Below are 27,045 nucleotides of genomic sequence, written 5' to 3'. Positions count from 1 at the left end.
TTGGGAATTATTTGTCCTAAGTGAACTGTGGTCAGAAGTGGTCGTGAGCCAAATCTCCTGTGTTATAACAAAATGAGAGGGTGGACCCCGAGTTTATGCCTTTTAAGCCTATCAGCCAAATGAGAACATGACCCTGTTAAAGAAGTTATGAAGGGAATGGAAAGAGGCAGACATTTTCTCCCAAATTGCCCTCTAGGGACGATTCAATAGAATTAAGAGGTAGGAAAAGAAAAACTTCCTTTTAAGCCAAGTGTTGATTTTTCCAGAGTTGAAGGGAAAGCACTCCAGAGTTGAAGGGTGCTTACAGCTCAGTTCCTGACTTTACTTCCCTGTCATCAGAGGCCATGCTGCTGATATTCAGGGAGTCATCTCCATAGTCTGAGGCATTCAGGTCAGACTGGGTGAGAGGGGTGCCTTGGGCAACACAGATGCTGTCTTCTCCACATCAGGAGCACTGTGGACAGGGCTTCCCTCCTGAACTGTGGATGCACCTCAGTGTTCTTGTGTGTGTTTGCGTGTCCAGCACAGAACTATCAGACCCACATATCTCCACAAATATTGTTTGTTGTTCAGTTGCTAAGTCATGTCCAACTCTTTGCAACCCCATGGACTGCAGACTTCAGGCTTCCCTGTCCTTCAATAACTCCCGGAGTTTGTTCAAACACACATCCTTTGAGTTGGTGATGCCATCCAGCCATTTCATCCTCTGTCGTCCCCTTCTCCTCCTGCCCTCAATCTTTCCCAGCATCAGGGTCTTTTCCAGTGAATCAGCTCTTCTCATCAGGTGGCCAAAGTATTGGAGCTTCAGCATCAGTCCTCCCAATGAGTATTCAGGGTTGATTTCCTCTAGGATTGACTGGTTTGATCTCCTTGCTGTCCAAGAGATTCTTAAAAGTCTTTTCCAGCACCACAGTTCAAGAGCATTGTATTCGGCGCTCAGCCTTTTTTATGGTTCAACTCTCACGTCCATATATGACTGTATCTGGAATTAATTCTCAAAATAACATTAAAATGAAAGAGAAGCAACATTTTAAATTATCTTATATCTCAAGGCTCCTCCTACTTAAATAAGAGTATAAATATTCTACATATTTATCTGGACCTCTTTATTCCTTTTCTTCATCTCTCACCAGAGAAAGGGGGCCATGACTGAATGATGTGCTTGTTAATGGCTGGTCTCTTAGCTTCGCAAAGATCTGGTCTGAGCTGTGAAGTTACTGAGATTTCTCCCCAGGAGCTGGTTCAGTCTTGGGATAAGACCCCTTCCTCCTCCTGCTGAATGTGTGGGTAGGTGGGTTCTGCCCTACCCAATATTCCCCTGGTGGATGCCAGCTCAGCCCTCCTGGTAATTGAAGATTTTTATTGCGATCCTGATATATTTTTTGGCTCTTGCTGCTACTGCTGCTGCTGCTGCTAAGTCGCTTCAGTCGTGTACGACTCTGTGCGACCCCATAGACAGCAGCCCACCAGGCTCCCCCATCCCTGGGATTCTCCAGGCAAGAACACTGGAGTGGGTTGCCATTTCCTTCTCCAATGCATGAAAGTGAAAAGTTAAAGTGAAATCGCTCAGTCGTGTCCGACTCTTAGTGACCCCATGGACTGCAGCCTACCAGCCTCCTCCGTCCATGGGATTTTCCAGGCAAGAGTACTGGAGTGGGGTGCCATTGCCTTCTCCTTTGGCTCTTAGTCATTTTCAAAATTTGGTGGACATAAATTCTTACTGAAGACTTTAGGTTTTAGGCTTTTAGTTTGGAAAAGAGGAAATTAGTGATGCATCTCTAAGTCAGATGGAGAAAAACTTTCGGAAATATTCTTCTGTCAAAAAGTTTATATTCCATTTGTATTAATTTCTAATATTATCATACCACCTAACCAGGGCTGTCAACATGAAGTGAGAGAGAGGAAATAAAGAGAATTCAAGACTTGTACATATATTTCTTTTAATTGGAATATAATTGCTTTATGATTTTGTGTTGGTTTCTGCTGTACAACACAGTGGATCAGCTATATCCCCTCCGTCTTGGACCTCCCACCCCACCCCCCATCACATTCCTTTTGGTCATCACAGAACACTGAGCTGAGCTTTTACTGTTTAGCACTTTCCCACTAGCTATCTGTTTTACACATGGTAGTATATATATGTCACTGCTGCTCTCTTAAGTTGTCCCACCCTCCCTTTCCCCTGCTATGTCTACAAGTTCATTCTTTATGTCTGCGTCTCTATTCCTGCCCTGCAGATAGATTTGTCAGTACCCTTATTCCAGATTCCATACATATGCATTAATATATGATACTTGTTTTTCCCTTTCTGACTTCACTTGGTATGACAAATTCTAGGTTCATCCACATCACTACAAATGACTCAATTCCATTCCTTTTTATGGCTGAGCAATATTCCATTGTATAGGTACCACATCTTCTTTATCCATTCCTCTATTGGTGGACATTTAGGTTGCTTCCATGTCCTGGCTGTTGTAAACAGTGCTGCAGTGGACATTGGGGTACTTGTGCCTTTTTGAATTGTGATTTTCTCAGGGTATATGTCTAGGAGAGGTATTGCTGAATCATATGGTAGCTCTATTTTTAGTTTTCTAAGAAACCTCCATGCTGTTCTCCATAGCAGCTGTACCAATTTACTTTTTCACCAGCGGTGCAAGAGGGTTCCCTTTCTCCACATCCTAAGACTTGTATTGTGCCATTCGGTTTCTGTTTACCATATGCCCTCTTCTGGAGCAGTTCTTCACTGTGTTTGTGGAAGCTCTTCCCTGCAGAAAGGAGAACAAAACTGTACAAGGTGCTGCTCTTTGTATTGAGAATCAAACATGTGAAAAGGACATCAGCAGGATTTTACTCTGGGAGGTGACTTGAAAGGTGTCCTCATTGGAACCCAATGAAATAACAAAAATATAAATGAAAAAAAGCTGCAGCATTAATAATAACAGTCTGGGTAAACAATGAAGAATACCATCAATGGCCCAGCATTTTTGAGGGATCTCTGAGAAGTAGAGATGTAGCTGAAGCTCCAATAGTTTAGCCACCTGATGGGAAAAGCTGACTCATTGGAAAAGACCCTGAGGCTGGGAAAGATTGAGGGCAGAAGGGGGCGACAGAGGTTGAGATGATTGGGTAACATCACTGACTCAATGGATATGAATTTGAGCGAACTCTGGGAGATAGTGAAGGACAGAGGAGCATGGTTTGCTGCAGTCCTGGGGGTGCAAAGAGTTAGACACGACTTAGCAACTGAACAACAACAACAACTGAGGAGTAGTTAGTAGGCAGGGGTAGTTCTATAGAGAGAACAGCCTCGCTGAAACCATTGTCCAGAAAATGCAGAAGATTGCTGCAAAGTTAAGGGTGGATGGCTTAAGGCAGCTTCAAGGACTGGAAGGAGCTGAGGGCATGGGGGGAGTTCATCGGATACACCGCTTGTCCTCACTGAGATGTGACGCCGAGGGGACAGCCATGTTGCTTTCTCACTGTGGCGGTACTGTGGGCACTGGGGCTGGACCTGAGATGGCCACTGCGTGCCCTGAACCAGAAGAGACATGGCCTCATATGCCTTCTGGCAGCATGTCCTGTCTGCCAAAGCTGCTGCGGGCAGGCCTGGTAAGCGCTCCTGTGGGGATACAGAAGTTCTCCAGTGGAGATAGATGTAGACTGTACAGATCACACAGCAGTTGGGAAAAGCCAGTCTTTAGAGACTTACTTAGCATCTTCAACAGGCAGAGAAACTATAGTCTCTGAAGGAAAAAAAAACATTGGATCTACATGTTTTTCAGAAAGATACAGGAGAGAATTCTGTTAATAAAAACATACTGGACACTAGAAATGTAAAATTTACTCATTGAAGTGAAAGAATGGACAAATTGACAGAACTAAAAAGCAAATTAGAAATCTGGAGGAGTAAGCTGAAGAGTCACAAAAGAAAGGGATGAAGAGAGAGAAGTTAGGAGCTCCTAAAACTATTGATTTTTGGTTTGATAGCACTTCCCTGGTGGCTCAGACGGTAAAACGTCTGCCTACAATGTGGGAGACCCGGCTTCAATCCCTGGGATGGGAAGATCCCCTGGAGAAGGAAATGGCAACCCACTCCAGTACTCGTGCCTGGAGAATCCCATGGACAGAGGAGCCTGGTAAGCTGTAGTCCATGGGGTCACCAAGAGTCGGACATGACTGAGCAACTTCACTTTCATAGTCGCTTAATTGGAGCTTCTTTTTTCTTCTTTTTTGGAGCAAACATTTGAAACCTAAACTGAATGCCCATCACAGGGAAATGTTTAAATAAATATGGTATACTTTTACTATAAAGTGGGGCTTCCCTTATAGCTCAGTGGTAAAGAATCTGCCTGCAACGCAGGAGACTCAGGTTTGGTCCCTGGATTGGGAAGATCCCCAGGATGAAGAAAAGGCAACCCACTCCAGTATTCTTACCTGGAGAATCCCCATGAACAGAGGAGCCTGGTGGGCTACAGTCCATGAGGTTGCAAGGAGTTGGACACAACTTAGCGGCTAAACAGCAATGACAATGCTATGGTTAACCATTAAAAAAGAATGAAATAGATCTGTATGGGTTACAATGGGAAGAGTGTCAAGATAGGTAATTAAGTGAAAAATATAAGATACAGGGCAATATAAACAATTTGGTTCCTTAAAATTTTCAAAAGGAGATTAAAACATACATAGATAAATGTGATCATCTGAGAGGTTTTCCAGAAAACTGTTGGTAATGATTGTCCTTAAGAAAAATGGTAGAGATTTGGCATGAGGGTGATAAGGGAGGCCTTTTTTTTTTTTTCCTTTTTTTGATCTGTGCCTCTCCATGCTGGACACTGGATCTTAGTTCCCCAACCAGGGATTGAACTCCCACCCCTGCAGTAGAAGCTTGGAGTCCTAACTGCTGGACTTCCAGGGAAGCACCAGGCTTTTATTTGTCATTTTTGTGTCTTTCTGTACTGTTCAAATATTCTAACTGTGTGGACGGAGTACTTTTAAACTGTTCAGTTCAGTCGCTCAGTCATGTCCAACTCTTTGTGACCCCGTGAACTGCAGCATGCCAGGCCTCCCTGTCCATCACCAACTCCCGGAGTCCACCCAAACTCATGTCTATTGTGTTGGTGATGCCATCCAAACATCCCATCCTCTGTCGTCCCCTTCTCCTCCTGCATCAGGGTCTTTTCAAATGAGTCAGCTCTTCGCATCAGGTGGCCAGAGTATTGGAGTTTCAGCTTCAATGTCAGTCCTTCCAATGAACACCCAGGACTCATTTCCTTTAGGATGGACTGGTTGGCTCTCCTTGCAGTCCAAGGGACTCTCAAGAGTCTTCTCCAACACCACAGTTCAAAAGCATCAATTCTTTGGCGCTCAGCTTTCTTTATAGTCCAACTTTCACATCCATACATGACCACAGGAAAAACCATAGCCTTGACTAGACAGACCTTTGTTGACAAATTAATGTCTCTGCTTTTTAATATGCTGTCTAGTTAGTCATAACTTTCCTTCCAAGGAGTAAGCATCTTCTAATTTCATGGCTGCAGTCACCATCTGCAGTGATTTTGGAGCCCCCAAAAATAAAGTCAGCCACTGTTTCTACTGTTTCCCCATCTATTTCCCATGAAATGATGGGACCAGATGCCATGATCTTAGTTTTCTGAATGTTGAGCTTTAAGCCAACTTTTTCACTCTCTCACTTTCATCAAGAGGCTCTTTAGTTCTTCTTCACTTTCTGCCATAAGGGTGGTGTCATCTACATATCTGAGGTTATTGATATTTCTCCCGGCAATCTTGATTCCAGCTTGTGCTTCCTCCAGCCCACTGTAGGTGTACCTAAACAAGTCTCTTTTATGGTATTTACTCCTATCGTATTTTTATTAAGTTCAATTTGTTTTGCTAGTAGTCATCCTTGTGTCCTTTTCAAGCAGTAGCAGACATAGCTTATCCTTTTCAGAAAACATTTTATTTTTTTTAAGTTTTTTTCTTTTTAATGTGGACCATTTGTAGTCTTTATTGAATTTGTTACAATATTGCTTATATTTTGTGTTTTGATTTTTGGGCCAAGAGGCATATGGAATCTTAGTTCCGCAACCAGGGATTGAACTCATGGCCTTTCCAGTGGAAGCATGGAGTCATAAAGCCTGGACACCCAGAGAAGTCCCAGAAAACAGCATTTTAAATATCAAAAGTTAAATATGTTGTGAAGGTTGATAAATTCATGAACATGAAATGTATTACAAATAGAAGCTCTGAGTATAATTAGAATGCTGTTTTTCCCAGACCTCACTTACAAATCAGTCTCATTACCTTATAATCTTTATTATTGCTGAGACCATAATCCACTGAGCAGTTTCCTCCCAGATTCCCAAGGCATCTTGTTTAGGACTGCCACCAGCAGTGGCACAGACATGGAAGAACACGTGGCAGTCTTGAGTGTGTGTTTGTATGTGTGAACACATAGCCCAGTGTGTGTTCTGTAGATGGCTTAGTTCATGTGCCGTTTCTTCTTATCTGTATTTTCTTAGTTCCATAGTAATACTGAATTAAGTGTCAGCTGTCATGGTTAGATTTTTAAAGGCTATTGTCATGCTTAACAAAAGCCTCCTGAACAGTGTCTGTGTTGGTGCACGTGACGGCTGGTGCACTGGTGTGCCAGGCACCCAGCTGAGCACTTGATGAATAACTACCGCAGGGAACGGCGCTTCTCAGTCACCTAGGAAACTTCAGTCCAGTCTTGATTGCTTCTCTCATGGTCACAGAACTGACTCTCAGTGGATCCTATGTTGTAATATTTGAACTGTCGCTAGAGATCTCTAAACTCAGAAGCTGCTGAGAAATACCTACAAAGGTGCCGGATAGAAGGCAGCTCCACTGTGGTTCTTAGCTCTCTAGCTGGAAAAGAATGGCTTTTCCACAGCTGTTCTCGAGTAAATGTCTACCTCGTACTGAGAAATGTGCTCATCTGCGAGCCTGTTGTCTTAAGTGCTTTCCTCTTCTTGCAGGGTAACGCCGTCCTCTGAAAACCCCAGTGGTGCTACTTCTAGTGTCAGCCAAGGAAAGCCTTCTTTAAGACGAATTAAAGGGAGACTGCACAGGAGCAAGAGCCTCGATAGCATCGATTTCTGTGAACTCACTGTGAGTGGATGGTTTAAGACTTTTATTCCTTTTCAAAGCATATGAAAAAATTGAATTTTAAAAAATTTCATTAAAAGGCAACAGGCTTATTTTGTGTTAAGCATTTTTCAGTAAAAACTGGTTTACCCAACAGATTACCAAGCGGTGTAACTTTCTTAACCAGTACCCATAGTTACGTTTATGATAAGTGGTTCATAATGATGATTCTGGTTCACAGACCAAGATAAAGATGTGTTTCCTGAACTCTACAATAAAAACTGAGTTAAGGTCAGTGGATGAAGTAAATTTCTTGGAAAATCACAAATCCACATGTTAATGTAGGTACAGACCTAAGTATTTGATGAACCCCAAACACCCAACTTCCTGGTAGTTCTGGAAAATAGAGGTGCACTGCTATTATTATATTAGGACAGATCCTGGTTCAGTTAACGGTGGTGATTTCTTTTCGTTCTTGGTGGTTAACATTAGTGGTCTTTTTTCACCAGGCAAGGTAACAGGTTTTCACAAGGCATATGGTAAATTTGTGATGTCTTTAGAGAACACCGCCACGTTCAGGCCCCATTGTCCTTTCCTGTTAATTGTGTTGTCCTGGTCTAGAAGAGCTACTTAATGCCATAAAGGAAACACTAGGGTTTTCTCTATGAGAAAACCAGCTGTGAGATTTTTTTTCATATGTATGTGCTGTAGGATTCATTGGCAAATTAATGGATGTTTGGGATGATTAGACTAGATATGTTAATATCTCCCCTTTTTGAGCTCTGAGAAATTCAGAATTATGAAAATACCACTTACCATTATTGTTTCAAAAAGCAGTTAGAAAGTATAGAAGTAAAGCCTGTCTTTTTTGAGGATAGAACTGGAACATCTTTTACCTATAATTGATGAAAAGTTTTAGTAATAATGGATGTTTTGGGTTTTTTTCCTTCATTTTCCAACATCTTCATTAAAATAATTTTACCCAACTATTTTACTTAAAAGTACACTTGACCATGTCAGTCTTAAGAAGGTAAAATGTGACCTATCAGAAGATGTTCAAACAATAACTGAAAAAGGTAAAAAGATGGTAAATTCTTGCTGAGTAGACCTACCAGAGTGACAGAGGAAAATAGAAGTCTGTCTAAAATAAAGCGAACTGAGAAACAAATTTTAATTATTTGTTAATTCAAATTTGAGAATAATATACAAATGAGAGTTGAAATTCCATCACATTATTTTATATGATGTAAAATCTTATTGTTATTATCATTACTGAAGCATAATCAGCTAACTGATTAATTTGGCATGTCATAAAGTATGCTTACTTGCTTAAACAATTTTTTGTGGTTGGGGAAGATGTTAAAATTTTTCTGGAATGTGACAGGAGAAAAGCTTAACTTCTTATAAGGGTAACTTCAGTTTCTCAAATAATAGATTATTTCATCTGTGAGGAAAAGTTGGTTAATAGTTATCTTTTTATTGTCATGATCATGATTACAAATTATTGATGGTAGATTTCCTGTCTCATTCTGTGTATGAAAGAGCTGATTTGGCTGAAGATAGTTTACAGTCTAAGCATGGGAAAAATAGCACTGGCCAGGTGCAGACTTAGTTTATTTCTTTGTGATGATCTTTCTTGTTTGACTTTATCTCAAAGGTGAAACGTTTTAACATCTCTCTGGGGAAAGATTCTGACATTAGGTTCAAGGAGAGCTACAGCTGAGTTCAGGAAAGTGGATTCTGGGGAGGAGCTGTGGGTACTGGTATGGGATGTACTTGGCCGCACACACTGTCCTGGCTCTGACTTTGGTGTTCTACTTTCTGCAGAGTGCATTGAAAGGCCACATTCTGACAGTTCATCTACTTGTCAGCGATGGGAATGTATTAATGAAATGTAATTACCACAATCAGTTTGCATTTTTTGCAATTTGATTTTCTGTCTCAGGTTTTTGCAGTTATGGTTGGTGGGGCAGCAATTTTATATTTTGTTGTTTAACATTTTTAGATTGTCAGAAAATTTTAAAATGAACATAATGTAACATTTTTAGCAAAGCAATGAACTGATGATTTTCTGAACAATAAAATAATAGAAAGAACACTCTCCCAGCTTGGCTATTCCCACTTTCTACCACAAGCTGCAGCCAGATAATACTGTAGTATCCAGAAGATATTAGGACATGGAGTTTCTTTGGCCTGGGGCTGAAAAAGGACTTTATCCCCCCACTTTCAAATTTTATCTTTTTTTTTTTTTAAAGGAGTGTTACCCTTTTAAAAAACAGTTTAGAAAAGGATTTCATGGGAGGCAAAAAGTATTTAGATTTGATTCTCTAATGCAGTTGGCTCTACCATATAATTGTGGAGAACCAGATTTTAAAACCTTTGCCACAAAGTCTTAACAGGTAGATGCTCCCTGGGAAAGGGTCCACGATGACTTCCAATGGGACAGGAGCACACACCCTCACTCTCGTCAGGATATAGCTCAGCCATTGCAGGACTCTCTTTAGAGATGTTCTTCTAGTTCAAGCAGACTGGAAAATTTGTCATACTGTACGGTAATTTTTAAATTGTAAAAATTTTTATTAACTCTATGGCTTCCTTTGTCAGCTGCCATAGTAAACAGAGAGCCTTGAAATTGAAAGACTAAAACTTAGTTCATGGTCTAAGTTCATGGTCATGAACTAAAACTTCATGTGGATATATATCAAATTTGTGTGACCAGCAGAAGAACATGTAGTATTTTTACACTTTGCTTTTAACTTTGCCTGAGAAAAAAGGCAATCTTTATTGATTTTGGAAGAACTTGGCAAGTGGAGCAGCAGGTCCACTTGCCATGGTGTCAAGGTCCTGATTTCTGGCTGAGAGGCTTCAAGTTCCAGCTGAGACCATTGGCTTTGGTTCTGGCGTCAGAGAGATGCCGTTTCACCCCTGGGGAGAGGTGATTGTTTCAGCTTTCTCTGTGGGGATTTAATGAGATGGTCTTCCCAGTTCATTTGGTAAACCCTGCAGCATCATAGATTGACATCCCATTTTCCTGAGGGGACTGGAATCCATCCAGTCTGCCGAGGTCCTCAGACAGCTCCCGGGGATGTTGGTACAGTTGTCTCAGGCGAGGCCTGGAATGGACGAGTCTGTTATGAAGATGTGTTACACCTAGAAAACCTGAGCCGTTCTTCAACACTTTCATGTGTAAAATGCTATATAAACGACGTGACAAGTTCCTTTTCTCCCTTGGGGTGATGGAGTGATGTATTGATGATCCATATGAAGAAGAGAAGTCTTGAGATCTAGCTAATGGTGTTTCTGTTCTTAGCTCTTCCATGCCACTGTAGTGTCCTTGCATCAACTTTAGAGCCATCGAGTTGCATTTTCACTTCTGTCCCTTCCTCCCTCTCGGATCCTGAAGTGTATTGTCAAAGAGTCTTAAGTGATACTTTAAAAATTCAACAGACTGCTTGGAATTTGATGGCTTTTCTTAATTATTCCTCCCCTCTAAAATAGGAGCCAGCTGGGTGGGACTTCTTCCATTTGGGAAGCTGTTCTGAATGTGAACTTAAGGAATTTATTTCCTACTTTGTGGGTGTAAACCTTGATTGCTAATTTCTCTTTCTTCCAACAGAGAAATACTACAAAAACTCTGCACAATAAATGGAAACAGTGAACTAATTAAAAACTTATGTCTCTGTTCACTTAGCCTTGAGTGAAAGAAGGATTCAGTCATCACTGAGAACCCTTAGGCAAAATGATACATGTTTCAAACCCTTCCAGGAGTATTTATATGTGAAGATATTATTTGGAGTGTTACATTTTGGGGCCAATAAGTCACATTTCACTGCTGCATGAATAATAGTTCTGTGGTTTTGTAATGATCAGCAGTTTTCACATTTGAAAAGAAACATTTTCTCCTGGTAAAGGGGCATCTGTGTAGGCTCTTGGAGGATCTGTATACCCCTGTGGGAATTTCAGTGACGAAATTTTCTCCTTCTTCCCTTCCCCACGACCTCCTCCTGTGAGATGTGCAGCATGCTGAAGCCTGATTTTGAAACTAAATGTCCCTTTGACCTTGGCCGTATGTCAGGTTTGCTTTACTGGTGCCTGACAGATGAATGACAAGCTGGCAGTTAAGGTGCAAAGTCTGTGGAGGGAGAAGATGCACGGGACACTGAACACCAGCTAACCCTGCTTCCTGGTTTGGTGGGAGGAGTCTGCTGCTCCCTGTTCCCTGCTGACCCCCACACCTGCCTCATCCGAGAAGAGTTTAGAAGAAACAGCAGTGAGCCTCGTGGGTCCTCTCCGCTCCTCTCACCCTGAGCTCTAATGATGTGGCATCTTTCTCTTCTCTTTGGGTATCTCTGTGTAGTTGGGGATGCTGACCCCAGGCCATCTGCACATCTCACTGCATTCTCGCCTCTCAGTGCATGGTCTACTCCCCACTGATGATGTGCCTCAGCTTCTCAAAGGCAGGGAGCATGTCTTTTGTATTCCCCAGATGCTGAGCGTGACAGGTCTGTGCTCATTCAGTGTTTGTTGGTTGATTGTGTTGGTTAACTCTTTGCTTCAATAGCTATGGTAGCTGAGTAGAGGAAAGCTGAGAGACCACTAAATGTTAAAGTGGTGAGGCTGAGGAGCAAAAGGACATGGAAAATAATGGCACTCGTGTGACATACAGGAAAAGGAAGCAGCTTCATATATTGGCTCCTGTTACGGGGGATATGCCTGAACATGAAGCAATAAGGGGAACATTTTGTTTGAATAACCAAAGTAGATGTGGCGGTACTGATGGAGGTAGAGGAGGTAAGTGTTGGAGGTGGAGGTGGTGGTGAGGGTCATGGTGATTAAGATGGTGGAGTAGTATTGGTGATAGTGGAGGTGAAAGTGATAGTGGTGGTGGTGGCAGAGGTGATGGTAACGGTGGTGATGGTCATGGTGTGGTGGCGATGGTAGTGATAGTGGAGGTGGTGGTGGAGATGGAGTTGGTAGTGATAGTGGACGTGGCAGTGGTGGAGATGGTACTGGTGTGGTGATGGAGGTGGTGTTATGGTGATGGAGGTGGTGATGGGGATGATTGTGGTGGTGGTGCTGCGATAGTTGTGGCAGTGGAATGGAGGTGTGATGGTGGTAGAGGTGATGGACATGATGGTGGTAATAATGGTGGTGGCAGTAATTGTGATGGAGATGATGGTAGTGGTAAAGATGGTGGTGGTGGTGGTGGTGGTGGTGATGATGGTGGAAGAGATGATTATGGCAGCTTCTGTTCTCAAAATTGCCATGCCCTTCACATTTTGAGGCAGTGAAAATGTTCCTGATTGCATGTTAAACACTGACTCAGAGTGGCCTGAACTTTCAGGATGCTTATCAGGTCACATTCCTAGAGGTGCAGAATCTAGTGGGGTGATCTTCAGAACTCACTGAATCCAGTGGACTTCATCAGTAGGATTGTCACATGATGAGTGTGGCACAGGCCTCACATCCACATGGATGAGGTCTGGAAGGAGGGGAGTCTCTCCTACAAGCATGGAAACCCTCCCCTGGAGCTCCCTTTACCCCTTCCCATTTTTTTCATCAGGCCTTTTCCTGGACCAGGATTTGGCAAATGATGTGTATTCATTTGCTTAGCTTGGGCTCTTTGACCAAAGAAGTGCAAAAAAAAAAAAAAATCCATAAACAAACAACAGCTATATGTATGTAAGAGTTGGGTGATTGAATTACAGTAATTTATTAATGTTATTTATAATAGTAATAAAATCAGCTGCCAAGGATTTTTCTCAGTAGGCTTCTAGGATAGGCAGTCATGGGCCCAGCAGCCCTCTGCTGTGATGAGACCCAGCTCTCTCCACCTGTGCACGCCCCCTCAGTCTGTAGGCCTGGGTCCTCAGGCCTGTCTCCTGTGGCCTCCACATGGCTGCTGCAGGACTGCCCTCATATCTTGTGTTTCCTTGAGAAGCACGAGCCAGCCTAAAGGGGAGACTTTGTCCCCAGGAAGCCTTGTCCAGTTATTTCAGAGGAGATCATGTTCTCTTAGGGATGCCCTCCTATATCTCTTTGGCAGCAACTGTGTCATGTTGTCCTCCCCAGTTCTGAGGAAGGAGAAGAAGTGGGAAGTGTTGGTAGCACAGGGCTATAGGGGATAAAGTAAGGTTCTGCTGGTGAGGAAGAAGGAGGAAGTGGGTATTGTGTCAGTAACTGGCAAGATCCACTTATATACCCTTGCAGGTCTGGAGCTCACCACTGTACAGACCAGATAGTTAATGCTTAATTCAAGCCAAATCTGAAGGGGTTAAGTTACGATGGATCTGGTGCTCTGTGAAAGGTGTGTGTGCCCCAGCATCAGTATGATGTCCCAGGAGAAGCATAATCAAAACCTGTACGGTTCGTGACATTGTACAGGAGGTGGTGATCAAAACCATCCCCAAGAAAATTGCAAAAGGCAAACTGGCTGTCTGAGGAGGCCTTACAAGTAGCTGAGAAAAGAAGAGACACAACAGGCAAAGGAGAAAAGGAAAGATACACCCATCTGAATGCAGAATTCCAAAGAATAGCAAGAGAGATAAGAAAGCCTTCCTAAGTGAATCAGTGCAAAGAAATAGAGGAAAACAATAGAATGAGAAAGACTAGAGATCTCTTTAAGAAAATTAGATACCAAGGGAACATTTCATGCAAAGATGGGCACAATAAAGGACAGACAGTATGGACCTAACAAAAACAGAAGATACTAAGAAGAGGTGGCAAGAATACACAGAAAAGCTGTACAAAAAAGATCTTTATAACCCGGATAACCACTGTGGTGTGATCATTCACCTAGAGCCTGACATCCTGGAGTGCAAAGTCAATTGGGCCTTAGGAAGCATCACTATGGGCAAAGCTAGTGGAGGTGATGGAATTCCAGCTGAGCTATTTGAAATCCTGAAAGGTGATGCTGTGAAAGTGCTGCACTCAAAATGCCAGCAAATTTGGAAAACTCAGCAGTGGCCACAGGACTGGAAAAGGTCAGTTTTCATTACAATCCCAAAGAACGGCAATGCCAAAGAATGTTCAAACTACCACACAGTTGCACTTATTTCACATGCTAGCAAAGTAATGCTCAAAATTCACCAAGCTAAGCTTCAACAGTACATGAACCAAGAACTTCCTGATGTTCAAGCTGGTTTTAGAAAAGGCAGAGGAGCCAGAGATCAAATTGCCAACATCAGTTGGGTCATAGAAAAAGCAAGAGAGTTCCAGAAATGCATCTGCTTCATTGAGTACGCTAAACCTTTTGACTGTGTGGATCACAACAAACTGTGGAGAATTCTTAAAGAGATGCGAATACCAGACTGCCTTACTTGCCTCCTGAGAAACCTATATGCAGATCCAGAAGCAATAGTTAGAACCAGATGTGGAACAAGGAACTGGTTCTAAATTGAGAAAGGAGTATGTCAAGGCTCTATATTATCACCCTGCTTATTTAACTTATATGCAGAGTACATCATGCAAAATGTGAGAATGGGTGAAGCTCAAGCTGGAATCAAGACCAGGAGAAATATCAATAACCTCAGATATGTAGTGACACCACCCTTATGACAAAAAGTGAGGAGGAACTAAAGAGACTCTGGATGAAAGTGAAAGAAGAGAGTGAAAAAGCTGGTCTAAAACTCAGCATTCAAAAAACTAAGATCATGGCATCCGGTCTCATCACTTCATGGCAAATAGATGGGGAAACAATGGAAACAGTGACAGACTTTATTTTCTTGGGCTCCAAAATATCTGCCGATGGTGACTGCAGCCATGAAATTAAAAGACACTTGCTCCTTGGTAAAAAAGCTATGACAAACCTAGACAGCATATTAAAAAGCAGAGACATTACTTTGCCAACACAGGTCCATCTAGTCAAAGCTATGGTTTTTCCAGTAGTCATGTATAGATGTGAGAGTTGGACCATAAAGAAAGCTGACTGCCGAAGAATTGATGCTTTTGAACTGTGGTGTTGGAGAAGACTCTTGAGAGTCCCTTGAACTGCTTGAGAGCAAGCTGTAGATAAGATGTCCCACGGCCTCTAAACTCTTTTGGGTTTAGTTCCCTCACACTAGGCCTTTCTCTGCCTAATCACGATGCAGCCCATTGAACCAAGGCAGGAAGTCAGCACTGTCAGGGCAGTTCTGTCCAGTCCACATCTCCCATCCAAGCATGCATCGTTTCTGGGTGTCGTATCTCTTATTGGCGGTTTGAACAGATCCTCATCCGGGGTCTGTTCCGTGTTTCCTCACGACCAACCTCAGGTTCTGTGCTCAAGCAGAAATAGTCTGTCCTCACCAGTCCAGGCTCCCTGAGTGGCCGCATCGCTGGGTGCCTATGTGCTGTGGCCAGTCCCGGCCCTCTGTGGAAGGAACGTGGCTGGAGGGTACAGAGATCCACCAGAATCACCACCCAAAGCAGTTTCCCAGAGTCACAGGATTCAGCTTGGGGAACAGAAGGGTCTGGCTGATGGAACTTCCCTGGTGGTCCAGTGGCTGAGACTCTGTGCCCCCAATGCAGGGGACCCTCTGATTCAATCAGGTTCAATCTCTGATTAGGGAACTAGATCCCACATGCCCCAGCTAAAGATCCCCATGCTATAACTAAGACCCAGTACAGCCAATTCAATATTGAAATAAAAAAAAAGAATCAGGTTGCCGATGTGATTTCATGACTTCCATAGACCAGTCTGAATGCAGTTGTCAGTTGACAGCCAGTTAGTGGGAGCTGCATTGTCTGTAATGGTCACTTCTCCATTAAACTATGAATGTCCAGATGTTTCTAAGGGACTCTTACAGACAGTCTTACAAGGACTTTGTAAATGGTTAATAAACACAGCGGCTCTAATCACTCTTGTTCTTGTAACATTGTCAGCCTGTCTTTATCCAGCAGGCTTTTTGGATTGCTTTTGGAACTCAGAATTTTGTCTCCATCTTGGACCTTTGCTGATATCTCTGATCTCTTCAGAGTTTCTTTTCACTAACAACTGCTAGTTACAAAGTTTGTTGGCTCTAGTTTTAGGCAGGATTTTATTTGTCAGAACTGAGGAGAAAACGGTCCTTTTAGAAATTTAGGTCTTAAGGAAAATATATAAAAAATACCATTTACAAGCACTGCATGAGAAACCTTTGGATGGAGGGAAGCGGAACACAGTGTATATATTTGAGCAAACTGGGTAGAAGCCAGAGACTCAGAGAAATTGGCCAGTGAGAAACTCCCAACTGGTGAGTTGACCATGTGCATGCTAAGTCTCTTCATTCATGTCCAACTTTCCGCATCGCCATGGACTGTAGCCCGCCAGGCTCCTCTGTCCATGGGATTTTCCAGGCAAGAATACTGTGGGTTGCCATGCCCTCTTCTAGGGGATCGTCTCGACCCAGGGATTGAAATCTTGTCTGTTCTGTTTTGTGCTTTGACAGGCGGGTTCTTTACCACTAGTGCCACCTGGGAAGCGTGGAGAAGCCTTTAGTTTAGTTTTCTGCATTAGTTTGTATTTCAGTCTCAGGAAAGCTGCTCCTGGATTTTGTCTGACCATCTCCCTCAAGGGCTCCGGTTCCTTTTGTGGGCAGGACTGGAGGTCTGTGGCCACTTTCCCCTCCAGCTCTCTAGTCACTGCCCGCCCCATAGCCTCACTTCTGTTCATGCAGAGCAAGACAGTAGCCCACTGCAGAACACTCCTGAGCCTTGTGTTCGGTTCATCTGGAATCCCTCTCTCCCACACCTTTCTCTTTCTCTCTCTCTTTCTCTCACACACACACACCATTACCACCACCACCATCTCGTCTGCCTTTAAATGGTCTTGATTTAATAGAAAAGGCAGAAATGTCAACAACATCACTTCACCACAGACAGTAGTAGAGGCCATGCTCATCCCTGCCTGGTGCCAAAGAGAATCACCAAGAACTGACCTGGAACTGGACCTGAAGGAGGCATCTGACTTTGTAAGGGGGAAGGTGAGGGGTGTCCCCAGGTTGAGGGAGCTAGGGTATGGGGATGAGCTGGGAGCTGCCAGGGCCCTGTAAGGGACCGCAGGTTGTTCTGAGCCTGGAGCTCTGCAGAGCTCTACCCTCCCCGCCAGCCTGGAGCTCCATGTTCACCTATTCTACTTCAGGAGGGCAGGAGAACAGGCTCCATTTCATTGGGGGAAAAGGATTCTGTTATGAGGATGCTTCTGGGAACTAAGAGAACTAAAGCGTGAACCAGAGAGCATGGCCAGGTCAAAGGTGGGGCATAGGAGGCGAGCGAGGAGAGGACATTTGTGGATGGGTGTTAGCTGAGGAGGACAGTTTCCAGAAAGGAGTGAATGACTTGCAGGTGTGTGGAGGAGGGGAAAGGACCTGCCTGTGGTCAGAGAGGGTCATTTAAGGAGTGGGAACCAGAATTTGTCTTTTTTACTTTTTATCTTGAGAAGAGAAACAGTGTAATTATTTTGTATAGTCACAGAACAAAGAGCCATGTCATGGACGCTGACAGTTGTACCATCTTCTTGACAGCACCTCCTCCAGGGCTATGAGAGGGCCCAGGGCAGTGAACTCAGCCTCCAGGTTCTATACTTACAGTGGCGGGTAGGATAGGGAGGGGAGCGTTTGGGGGTTGCTAGTGACATTAGCCGAGGACAGTGGGATGACAGGCAGGCAGGGCAAAAGAGGTTGAAAAAATTATAGAAATAAAAAGATTATTTTCATGTCTGCTAAATGAGTAAATTTTTGGAAATAATACTTTTTTACCTAAAATGGAAGAAAAGCAATGATAAACCTAGACAGCATATTAAAAAGCAGAGACATTACTTTGCTGATACAGGTTCATCTAGTCAAAGCTATGGTTTTTCCAGTAGTCATGTATGGATGTGAGAGTTGGACCATAAAGAAAGCTGAGCACCGAAAAATTGATGCTTTTGAACTGTGGTGTTGGAGAAGAGTCCAAGAGAGTCCAAGACTCTCAAGAGTCTCTTGGTCTGCAAGGAGATCCAACCAGTCCCTCCTAAAGGAAATCAGTCCTGAATATTCATTGGAAGGACTGATGCTGAAGCTGAATTTCTAGTCCTTTGGCCACCTGAAGTGAAGAACTGACTTGTTAGAAAAGACCCTGATGGTGGGAAAGATTGAAGGCAGGAGGAGAAGGGGATGACAGAAGATGAGATGGCTGGATGGCATTGAGATGACTTGATGGACATGAGTTTGAGCCAGCTCTAGAAATTGGTGATGGACAGGGAAACCTGGCGTGCTGCAGTCCATGGAGTCGAAAAGAGTTGGACATGACTGAGTGACTGAACTGATTGACCTGAAATGGATCTGTTTCAGGTTTTTAGAAAGGATCTTGTTTTATTACTTTTAACTCAAGTAACTGAGTCATTTGATTTCCATATTTGTCGCTGAACAGAATAAATAATCTCTGAAAAAAAATAATAACATAGTATACCTGTGTCTGTGTGCACACACACTGTAATTTCAAGGATATGTAGAAATTGGTTACCTGGTTATTATGTGACCTTTTTTTCTCTTTTTTATTTTTTAAATTATGAAAGTATGATAACCCATTTACAGGAGACTTGGAAAATACAGAACAAGGTTACATATAGTTCTACTATAACAATAATTTTTTAAGTAGATAAGATATTTAATTGAAGTTTCAATATCAAACTCTCAAAAATTAATAAAATAAGTAGACAGAAAAGTAGAAGGTTATAGTAGACCTGAAAAGCACTATGAACCAATTCAGTGTAATTAGGGTTTATATGATTTTCATGCAACAGTAGGATATAAATTCTGTTCAAGTTCCCATAGACTATAAAACCAGGAGAAACTGGACATAAATCTAGGTGCCAAAATTTCATGGTCTAAAGGTATTGAAATCATACAGAATCTGTTCTCTTATCACTGTGGAATTAGGTTAGAAATCATATCAAAAGCTATTTGAAAATACCCCACATATTTTCAAGGGCAATGTGACATCTACCAAGAGAGATCTTTGACTTAGCCATTGAAAGCCTCAGTAAAATTGTGAATGTTAGTCACTTAGTCATGTCTAATTCTTTGCAACCCCATGGACTGTAGCCCACAAGTCTCCTCTGTCCATGGGGTTTTTCAGGCAAGAATACTGGAGTGGGTTGCCATTTCCTTCTCCAGAGGATCTTTCCGACCCAGGGATCGAACCCAGGTCTCCTGTGTTGTGGGCAGACCTTTTACCATCTGAGCCACCATCGAAGTGCAAAAGACTTCAGTAAAATTAAAAGACTGAAAAAGCGCAGGGAGTGATTGCAGAGTTGCTGCTGTTGTTCTTCAGTTGCTAAGTGGTGTGCTGCTTACTGTGACCCCGTAGATTGCAACATTTTCAATTGAAATTTCAAAATTTCTCATTTTAAGATAAGAAATTAATATCAAAGAGACTTAAAAAACCCATATATTTGGAAATTGTCTACTTTTAAATGATGGATGTGTCTAAGAAACCATAACAAGGAAAATTAGAAAATATTTGTAACTGAATAAAAAGGAAGAGAAATTACCCAAATTTGTTGCATGCAACCAACAGCTGCTGAGTGTTAGGAGGGGAAATGAAAGATTCAGAATGTGTAGTTTGCTGTCTCTGCTGTTTGCTGTCTTTGGGATGCCCACATTTGTGGTCACTCGATAGTCAGTAGTGAGGGCTGTTGACTGTGGGCCTGGTATAGGAGGTGCCAACTCTTGGCCTGAGCTGGGGCGGCCCTAAGAGGACAGCAGGCGGAGAGAAGGGCTTTGATGTCCTCGGTGCTTTTTCACTGTGTCCTTTCTGGTGGCGGGTGGGGGAGGGTAACGCCACTTCTCTTCAGTGGTAACTTCATAGATCATAGGAGCGCTTGTTCTTCAGAGCCTGTCTGGGTGCAGATACAAGACCCAGTCCTCCCTGATCTCTACGTGGCCTGGTTTTTCTGGAAACCACCCCTGCTCTGAGAGTCCCCCATCGGCTTGGAACTGGCTCTCACCTTCAGAGGTGTTGAGAGCCTGCCCCCGAGGTGGACAGAGGCACAGGACAGATGGGAAGTGGGGCTGGTGGGCAGAGGTTGGTGGCTGAGGGCTCTGCCTTGGGAGGAGGCTGAAGCCTGACAGGAGAGGCCCAGGCAGCTGGAAGAGCAGGTCCCAGCCCACAGACCTGGTCCAGGGCAGAGGAGGAACACAGCAGGGCCAGGACACTGGGACGTCCTGTAGGCCCCAGAATCAGAGGAAGCCATCCATGACCTTTACATACAACTTTACTGTTAATGAAAAGGTCATAGATATCACACACAACCTTTTCTGTATTGCACTGGCAGTGAAATACAGGTGTGAGCAGGGCAGATATCCATTAACTGGGGCTCAGATCTTGAAAGTCAGCTTTGGCTGAAGCCCCCAAGGGCTTCTCCGTGAGGCAGCCGTGGGCCTGGCAGCTGTTTCCCTTTGGGGAAGCTACCTGCATGTGGTCACCTGGTCCAGGACACTGGGCCTGAGGCTGGGCAGAGAGAGAGTCTGGTAGGAGACTATTCCCGGATCTCTACAGAACACATGGCCTTCTCCCTGCTGCCTGGGCAGGATAGCTGGTGGCCACTTGGGGGCAGGGCTTCCCAGCAAGTGACCTGCCACCCAAGAGGACCAGCCACTGGGGCCTTGCTGCCTGAAAGCTTCCTTCTTCCTACTTCCTGCCTGTCGCACCTCTGCTTAAATTTGTGACTGGTGGACTTTAAGATGGAAATGAAAGTGGAAGGCCTTTCCACCTGGAAGGTGTTTGGTTGTTTGACTCTCTGGAAGCTCTTGGTATTTAGAAGGTGCTGCTGAGGGCAGAGAAGTGTACGGGGCCACCCTGTGCTTGTCTAAAGGTGACTTACATGCTGGGGACTCTGATAATTGAGGATAGCTGCAGCATGATGTGGAGAAGGCAATGGCACCCACTCCAGTACTCTTGCCTGGGGAATCCCATGGACAGAGGAGCCTGGTAGGCTGCAGTCCATGAGGTCGCTAAGAGTCGGACACGACTGAGTGACTTCACTTTGACTTTTCACTTTCATGCATTGGAGAAGGAAATGGCAACCCACTCCAGTGTTCTTGCCTGGAGAATCCCAGGGACGGGGGAGCCTGGTGGGCTGCCTTCTATGGGGTCGCACAGAGTCGGAGATGACTGAAGTGACTTAGCAGCAGCAGCATCAGGATGACAGCAGTGGCTCTGTTTTCTTCTTTGGGATGAAAACTGAAAGTGCTTTAGGGACTCTGCTGTCTGGAAGAAGTCAACTATTTTCTTGATTGCTTTTAAAAAAGCAACTTAGTTGAAATTCTTTGAAACTAGCTATATACCTGTACTCCAAACATGATTTTAGCTTTCCGTTGTTTTAAAAATCATATTTTGATAGTCATTTCCATTTTTGTAAGCATTTATTATAGGAACCATCTTTGTAAGCATTTATTAACTTTGTTTTTCCATTCTCTATCATGTATTAAATTTTTAAAGATGTATTATAATTAGAAAATGAAAATCATGAACTAGATTTTAAAATATTTTAGTTTTTCCCTTTTCCTCTTACTGTATACTTTGAGTTACTGCATCTTATTTCAATAACTCATAATCACTGGCATCTTCCTACTATTTTGGCATGAGACTTCATTTTCAACATTTTAGAAATTATATAATTCAGCATGTTCTTATTGCTACTGTTCGTATTTTTAAAGTCTTAACCTTGGCTTCCACATAAATGTGGTTCTTTGTACATGTCCTATAAAACAAGCACACCATGTGTTCTGTGTTCACAGCAGAATGTTTAGTGGACTGTGTAATTTTAAATGGTTCAAATGTTTATGTTTTCCTCCTTGAAATTGTTAGTGAGGTACAGTGAGATTGGCAAGACCTGCTAATGCTTTGAGGCAGCCGTATTTTATTTCATCTAAATTTTGTTTTTGCGTAACACTTGGATTTAGCATCTGATAATTAGATTTCTTCCTAGTGAAGAGACATGCTCTTCCGTGCACTTTCTCATGTTTAGGTGCATTTTGAGCAGGGCACAAGGACAGCCTTGCTGAAGAAGTAGCATTCCCAAGACCGTCCTGTAGGAGAGGACAGAGTTGGGCTGTCCTGTTTCCTGACTTACTCTCCAGATGATAGCGTGTTTAGCATGTCTCTCTCTGTCATTTTGTATCTTGGACTGTGTCAGGCATTAGCATTGTCTGTTTTAGGATATATACTTATTGTTTCCTTTGCACATCACATGCAGATGGTATCTGATAACTGCTTTTTTAGTTTTTTAAAAAAGTTTTTGGCTGCACTAGGTCTTTGTTGCTGCATGGACTTTTCTCTAGTTGTGGGGAGTGAGGACTGTTCTCTAGTTGCAGTTCCAGGCTCTTCATTGCAGTGGCTTTTCTTGTGATGGAGCACGGGCTCTGGGGCATGTGGGCTTTAGTGGTTGTGGTGCAAGGTCTTAGTTGCCCTGCGGTCAGTGGGATCCTACCAAACTGGGATTGAACCCATGGTCCCTGCATTGGCAGGCAGATTCTTAACCGCTGGACCACCAGGGAAGTCCTAGATACCTGCTTTTTGAAGTTATTAAATTCTGCTTTGTGGTGCTGTCATGAAGTACAATAGTGCCTGTGGGTTTTAGCATGCTGGGTTTTTCTTCATTTTAATTTCATAAGATACAATATATAAAGTTATAGCTAACTTCCTCTGTGTTTTCTCAGATTTATTTTGGATCATTTTTTTTTAAAAAACATTATCAGTTCCTTTGTTTGGATGGTAAAAAATGAGACAATAGAGAATTTATCCAGTGGAAACCAGTATATTTGTAAGCCTGTGTTTGTGTGTATGTGTGTGTATGTACTCATTCATGTCCAACTCTTTTGTGACCCCATTGGACTATAGCCCGCCAGGCTCCTCTGTCCGTGGAATTTCCCAGGCAAAAATACTGGAGTAAGTTGCCATTTCCTTCTGTAGGGGATCTTCCCAACCCAGGGATTGAACCCGAGTCTCCTAAATCTCCTGCATTGCAGGTGATTCTTAATTTGCTGAGCCACCAGTTAACCCCTTGTAAGCCTAAGACTTCCTAAATCTTTGTTCAGAATCTGACTTTCCAGTTTATGACCACCTGATAGTAACCTTTTCTTATTTGTTTTTGGCTGAACAGTTTCACATATTCTGTGCTCTTAAAATGATGCTCTTCTCTGAGCATAAACCATAGAGCACTCATTGTTATATATAATATATGATAATGAAATGTAATGGGGTCTGTAATAGTGTCGTTTGCTCACCGCTGATGAGTCGTGTAGATTTCAGAATCTGGTTATACCACTTTTGTTGTTATGTAGTCGCTCAGTCATGTCCGACTCTCTGTGACCCCATGGACTATAGCCCATCAGGCTCCTCTGTCCATGAAATTTCCCAGGCAAGAATACTGGAGTTGGTTACCATTCCCTGCTCCAGGGGATCTTCCCGACCCAGGGATTGAACCCAAGTCTCCTTCATTGGCAGGTGGGTTCTCTACCACTGAGCCACCAGGGAAGCCCTGGTTGTAACACTTACCAGAACTTAAAATATGTAGTGAATGAAATGCCTGTCTGTTGTGGCATGGGTGTTTGCCATAGATTTAATGAGAGATGGCTTGGAGATGGTAGAAAATAAGAGGAACAAGGGAGCCAGGGGTGAGGAGACCAGCTGAGCTGCAGCAGGACAGCCCATGTCCCATGTGCAGAGTCTTAACTGTCCACCTAGGAGGAGCTGCCTAAAGGCCAGGCTTTTATTCAGCTCCCAAGTATAGTGATGTGAAGTTGAGGTGAAGGGACCCCTAGTAATTCCTAGGGTTAAGATGGAGTCAGGACCCTCAGCAGAAAAAGCTGGTTCTTTGTCAGGAGATTGGTTGGAAGCAAATGGAGTCAGTGGGCGTCCAGGGTCACCTGCCGTCCCAGCAGGTGCCCAAGTCCCAGCTGAAACCAGGTTGGGGGTGGGGTGATCAGAGCTGCTGATGTGAGAAAGAAAGCCTCAATTTGGGGAGCCACTGGATGGTCCCTTTGATCCCACAGGATGGCTGGAGGCTTGATCAGCAGCTCAGGGATGAGAATAGTCAGCGTCTACAGGAAAGAGCAGGGGAGCCATCTACTGACAGCACAGGTAAAACGATATGGTGAAGGTTGAGCATACCGCTGTGTTAGCACTTGGTGAGTGTTAAACCTAGTCTACGGAAGTTTGTCATTTTCAATATATGCCATTTTGTAGAAATGGGAGAGTGTTGAGCATCTTTCTATGCCTGGGGGATCCTTTGGAGTTATTGGGGTGGGAGAGGGGAGCAGGGACAGAGATAGAGGGCTCTGCTGCTGCAGGGGGTGAGGTCAGGTGGGTGGGATTCACAGCACAGAGTAAGGAGCCCCGCCCCAGCGAGGAGAACTGAATAGTGTGCACAGAGTAAGGTGGGCTGGAAGGGCATGGAAAGCACCAGTCAGGAGGAAGGATTGGGTGAGCTTCCGAGGAGAGGTGATGATGCAGGGTTGCTGCTGAGGGACGAAAGGAGAGGGAAGTGACTGGGACTGTGGGCAGGGATTGCAGGCATGGTTGAGGGACCCTGAGGTCAGAGACCATGACTGCAGGGGACTGCGGGCCTTTGTGATGCTCTCCAGACAGGCTCTGCAGCCTGGCGCAGCAGGCTAGCCGGTCCAGAAGAGATCGAGTGGGGAGAATTGAAGTTCTAGATGAGAGGATGATGGAGATGATGGCCCCTGGGGCCAAAGTGATAATGCAAGGACATGAAGTCAGAAGAGAGAGTGTCGGTGGGCCTAGTGCAGAATTCAGGAGCTTTGGCTGGAGTGCTGGGCGTGGAAGTTTAAGAAGTTGTCAGGGGAGCAGTGGCACTGAGACCAGGTGTGGCTCTAGGAGGGACAGTTGGAATGGAGTCGGGGCCAGGGTCTTTCCTCCGTAAAGGGAGCTAGTTTGGCCCATTCCTAATTGTTCTCTCCTGGTCGTGTTAACACTGCTCTGGGTGGCTCTTGTAAAGCTACCCGCACTTCAGGCGAGATGCCAGAATTTTAAGAAAATTCCTGCCAGTAATGCCAAAAGTGACGGGGGCTAGCAGAGTCGAGTACTTTTGATGACTGGAGCAGAGGAGGTTGAGAAGGTAAATATGAAGAGTGGAATTTGAGGAGAAATTTGAGAATAAGGACCCTCTGAAGAGAGAGAGAAGAAATGGTTTATGGTGTGGTTTCAGCTAATAGAGTTAAATGCCGAGTGTTGGGAGACATACAGGTGTATTGTAGGGTATTAATGTAATAAACAGAAGAAGCGTGCCTGGAAGCAGGGAGGATGTGGTGCTTTGACTTCATTTCTGATGGTCACTCTCCAGGTACTTCTGAGAGTTTGCCTCTCGTACGTGGATTTGAACCACCTCTGAGACATCCACCCTTAGCTGAATGATTTCTAGGAAGGTCACAGCTATTTCAGAAATTAGAATTATCGAACATTTTGTAAATTCAGTCAAATGACAGTCTTTGCAAGCGTTATTTACTTCCTCAAATCACATCAGCTCTTCACACCCTTCCTGTAATAAAGCTGATTAGCTTTTGCCTCTAATATTTGTATTTGAAGCTGAAAACCATGTTAGAAGTTCCAAACACTTCAGCCATAAGCTTCAGTCATGTGTACACTTAGAAGATAAGCGTTCTTTTAAAAATTGTATTACTCATTGGGGTAAGTCAGAGAAGGAAAAATATCTTATGACATCCCATATATATGCAATCAAAAAGAAATGATATAAATGAACTTTCAAAACAGAAAGAGACTCACAGACTTAGAGAATGAACTTATGGTTGCCAGGGGGAAGGGATAGTTAAGGAGTTTGGGATGGACATGTACACAGTGTTATATTTAAAATGGATAACCAACAAGGACCTCCTGTATAGCACAGAGAACTCTGCTCAATGTTATGTGGCAACCTGGGTGGGAGGGGAGTTTGGAGGAGAATGGATACATATATGTGTATGGCTGAGTCCTTTCGCTGTTTACCTGAAACTGTCACAGCATTGTTTGTTAATGGGCTATACCTGATATAAGATAAAAAGTTTAAAGTTTGAAAAAAAATTTATTACTCATGAATTTTAGATCTGTTTTAAGGAGTAATTAAAGCGGCCAGTCACCGTCCTTGTCTCTCCAGTTTTGGGGCTTGGCATAGGGGTATCTCCATTTAGCATCAGTCAGGGCACTTCGAGGAGGAGTGTAGGGGATGCCAAAGGGGCTGGGAGATCACAGCTGGCCTGCACCCCTCTCACCACTGGGCGCCGCCCCAGGGTAACCTGGAGAGGATTGTGAATCACCACATTCCTGCTTTAATCACAGATGTTTAAGAAAACACGGGTTGGGTTGCTTCACCGTGAGTTATTTGGCTTTGAATTTTGTGTCTTAAATTAGCACTTATGCAGTTGCCCACATAGCACAGAGACATTCATTACATATGGCATTCACCAGTAGTGTAGATTGACACAGTCAAAGATAATATGGAAGAAGTCAGGACTTTCTTTCTTTTAAGGAAACAAGTGCTTATCTGTCCTTTGTGTCATCAGATACCTAGTTATAAAAATTTCCCTCAGCATCAGTTTTTGTGACATTTCTCTCAAATCTTGGTTCTCCTGCCATGAGTGACTTGAAGCAAAGACAGAATGAGAGACTTTTCTCTTTTTTGTATTCTGTGTGCTGTCAGATACAACTTGCCGGGATGCGTCTTGCTTTAGGCTTCTGTCCAGTGCTAGGCCCTGGTAGGAAGCTGACCGTAGTTACTGGCTGGAGGCCCTCCACCTGTCCGTCCTCAGCTTGGGCCGGTCCCTGTGGGGATGCTGTCAACAGGCCGCCACGCCCTCCTTTCCTGTCTCTTCCCGCATCCCCATCTCTCAGTGGACCAGGCTGAACTTCCGCTGGTGTGTCACCCTCTCTTCCTGCCAAGTTTGCTGACTGTGAGGTCCACACACAGCTTTGTCTCCTATTCTTCCC

The 27,045-nt window shown here is 43.7% G+C and overlaps 1 protein-coding gene across 5 annotated transcripts in view; it reads left to right on the top strand.

Annotated features, from left to right (window-relative positions):
* Positions 1-27,045, top strand: part of TJP1 (tight junction protein 1) — a 259,314-nt gene that overhangs the window by 4,862 nt on the left and 227,407 nt on the right. For all 5 annotated transcript variants that reach the window (XM_061394641.1, XM_061394644.1, XM_061394640.1 and 2 more), the window contains exon 2: positions 6,996-7,128. In XM_061394641.1, coding sequence (XP_061250625.1) covers positions 6,996-7,128 — 133 coding nt within the window. The remainder of the gene's footprint in view (positions 1-6,995; positions 7,129-27,045) is intronic.

Source organism: Bos javanicus, chromosome 21, assembly GCF_032452875.1.
Source record: "Bos javanicus breed banteng chromosome 21, ARS-OSU_banteng_1.0, whole genome shotgun sequence".
Lineage (NCBI taxonomy): Eukaryota > Metazoa > Chordata > Mammalia > Artiodactyla > Bovidae > Bos > Bos javanicus.
Note: the sequence above shows the minus strand (reverse complement) of the source record. Positions and strands in the feature narration are given on the sequence as shown.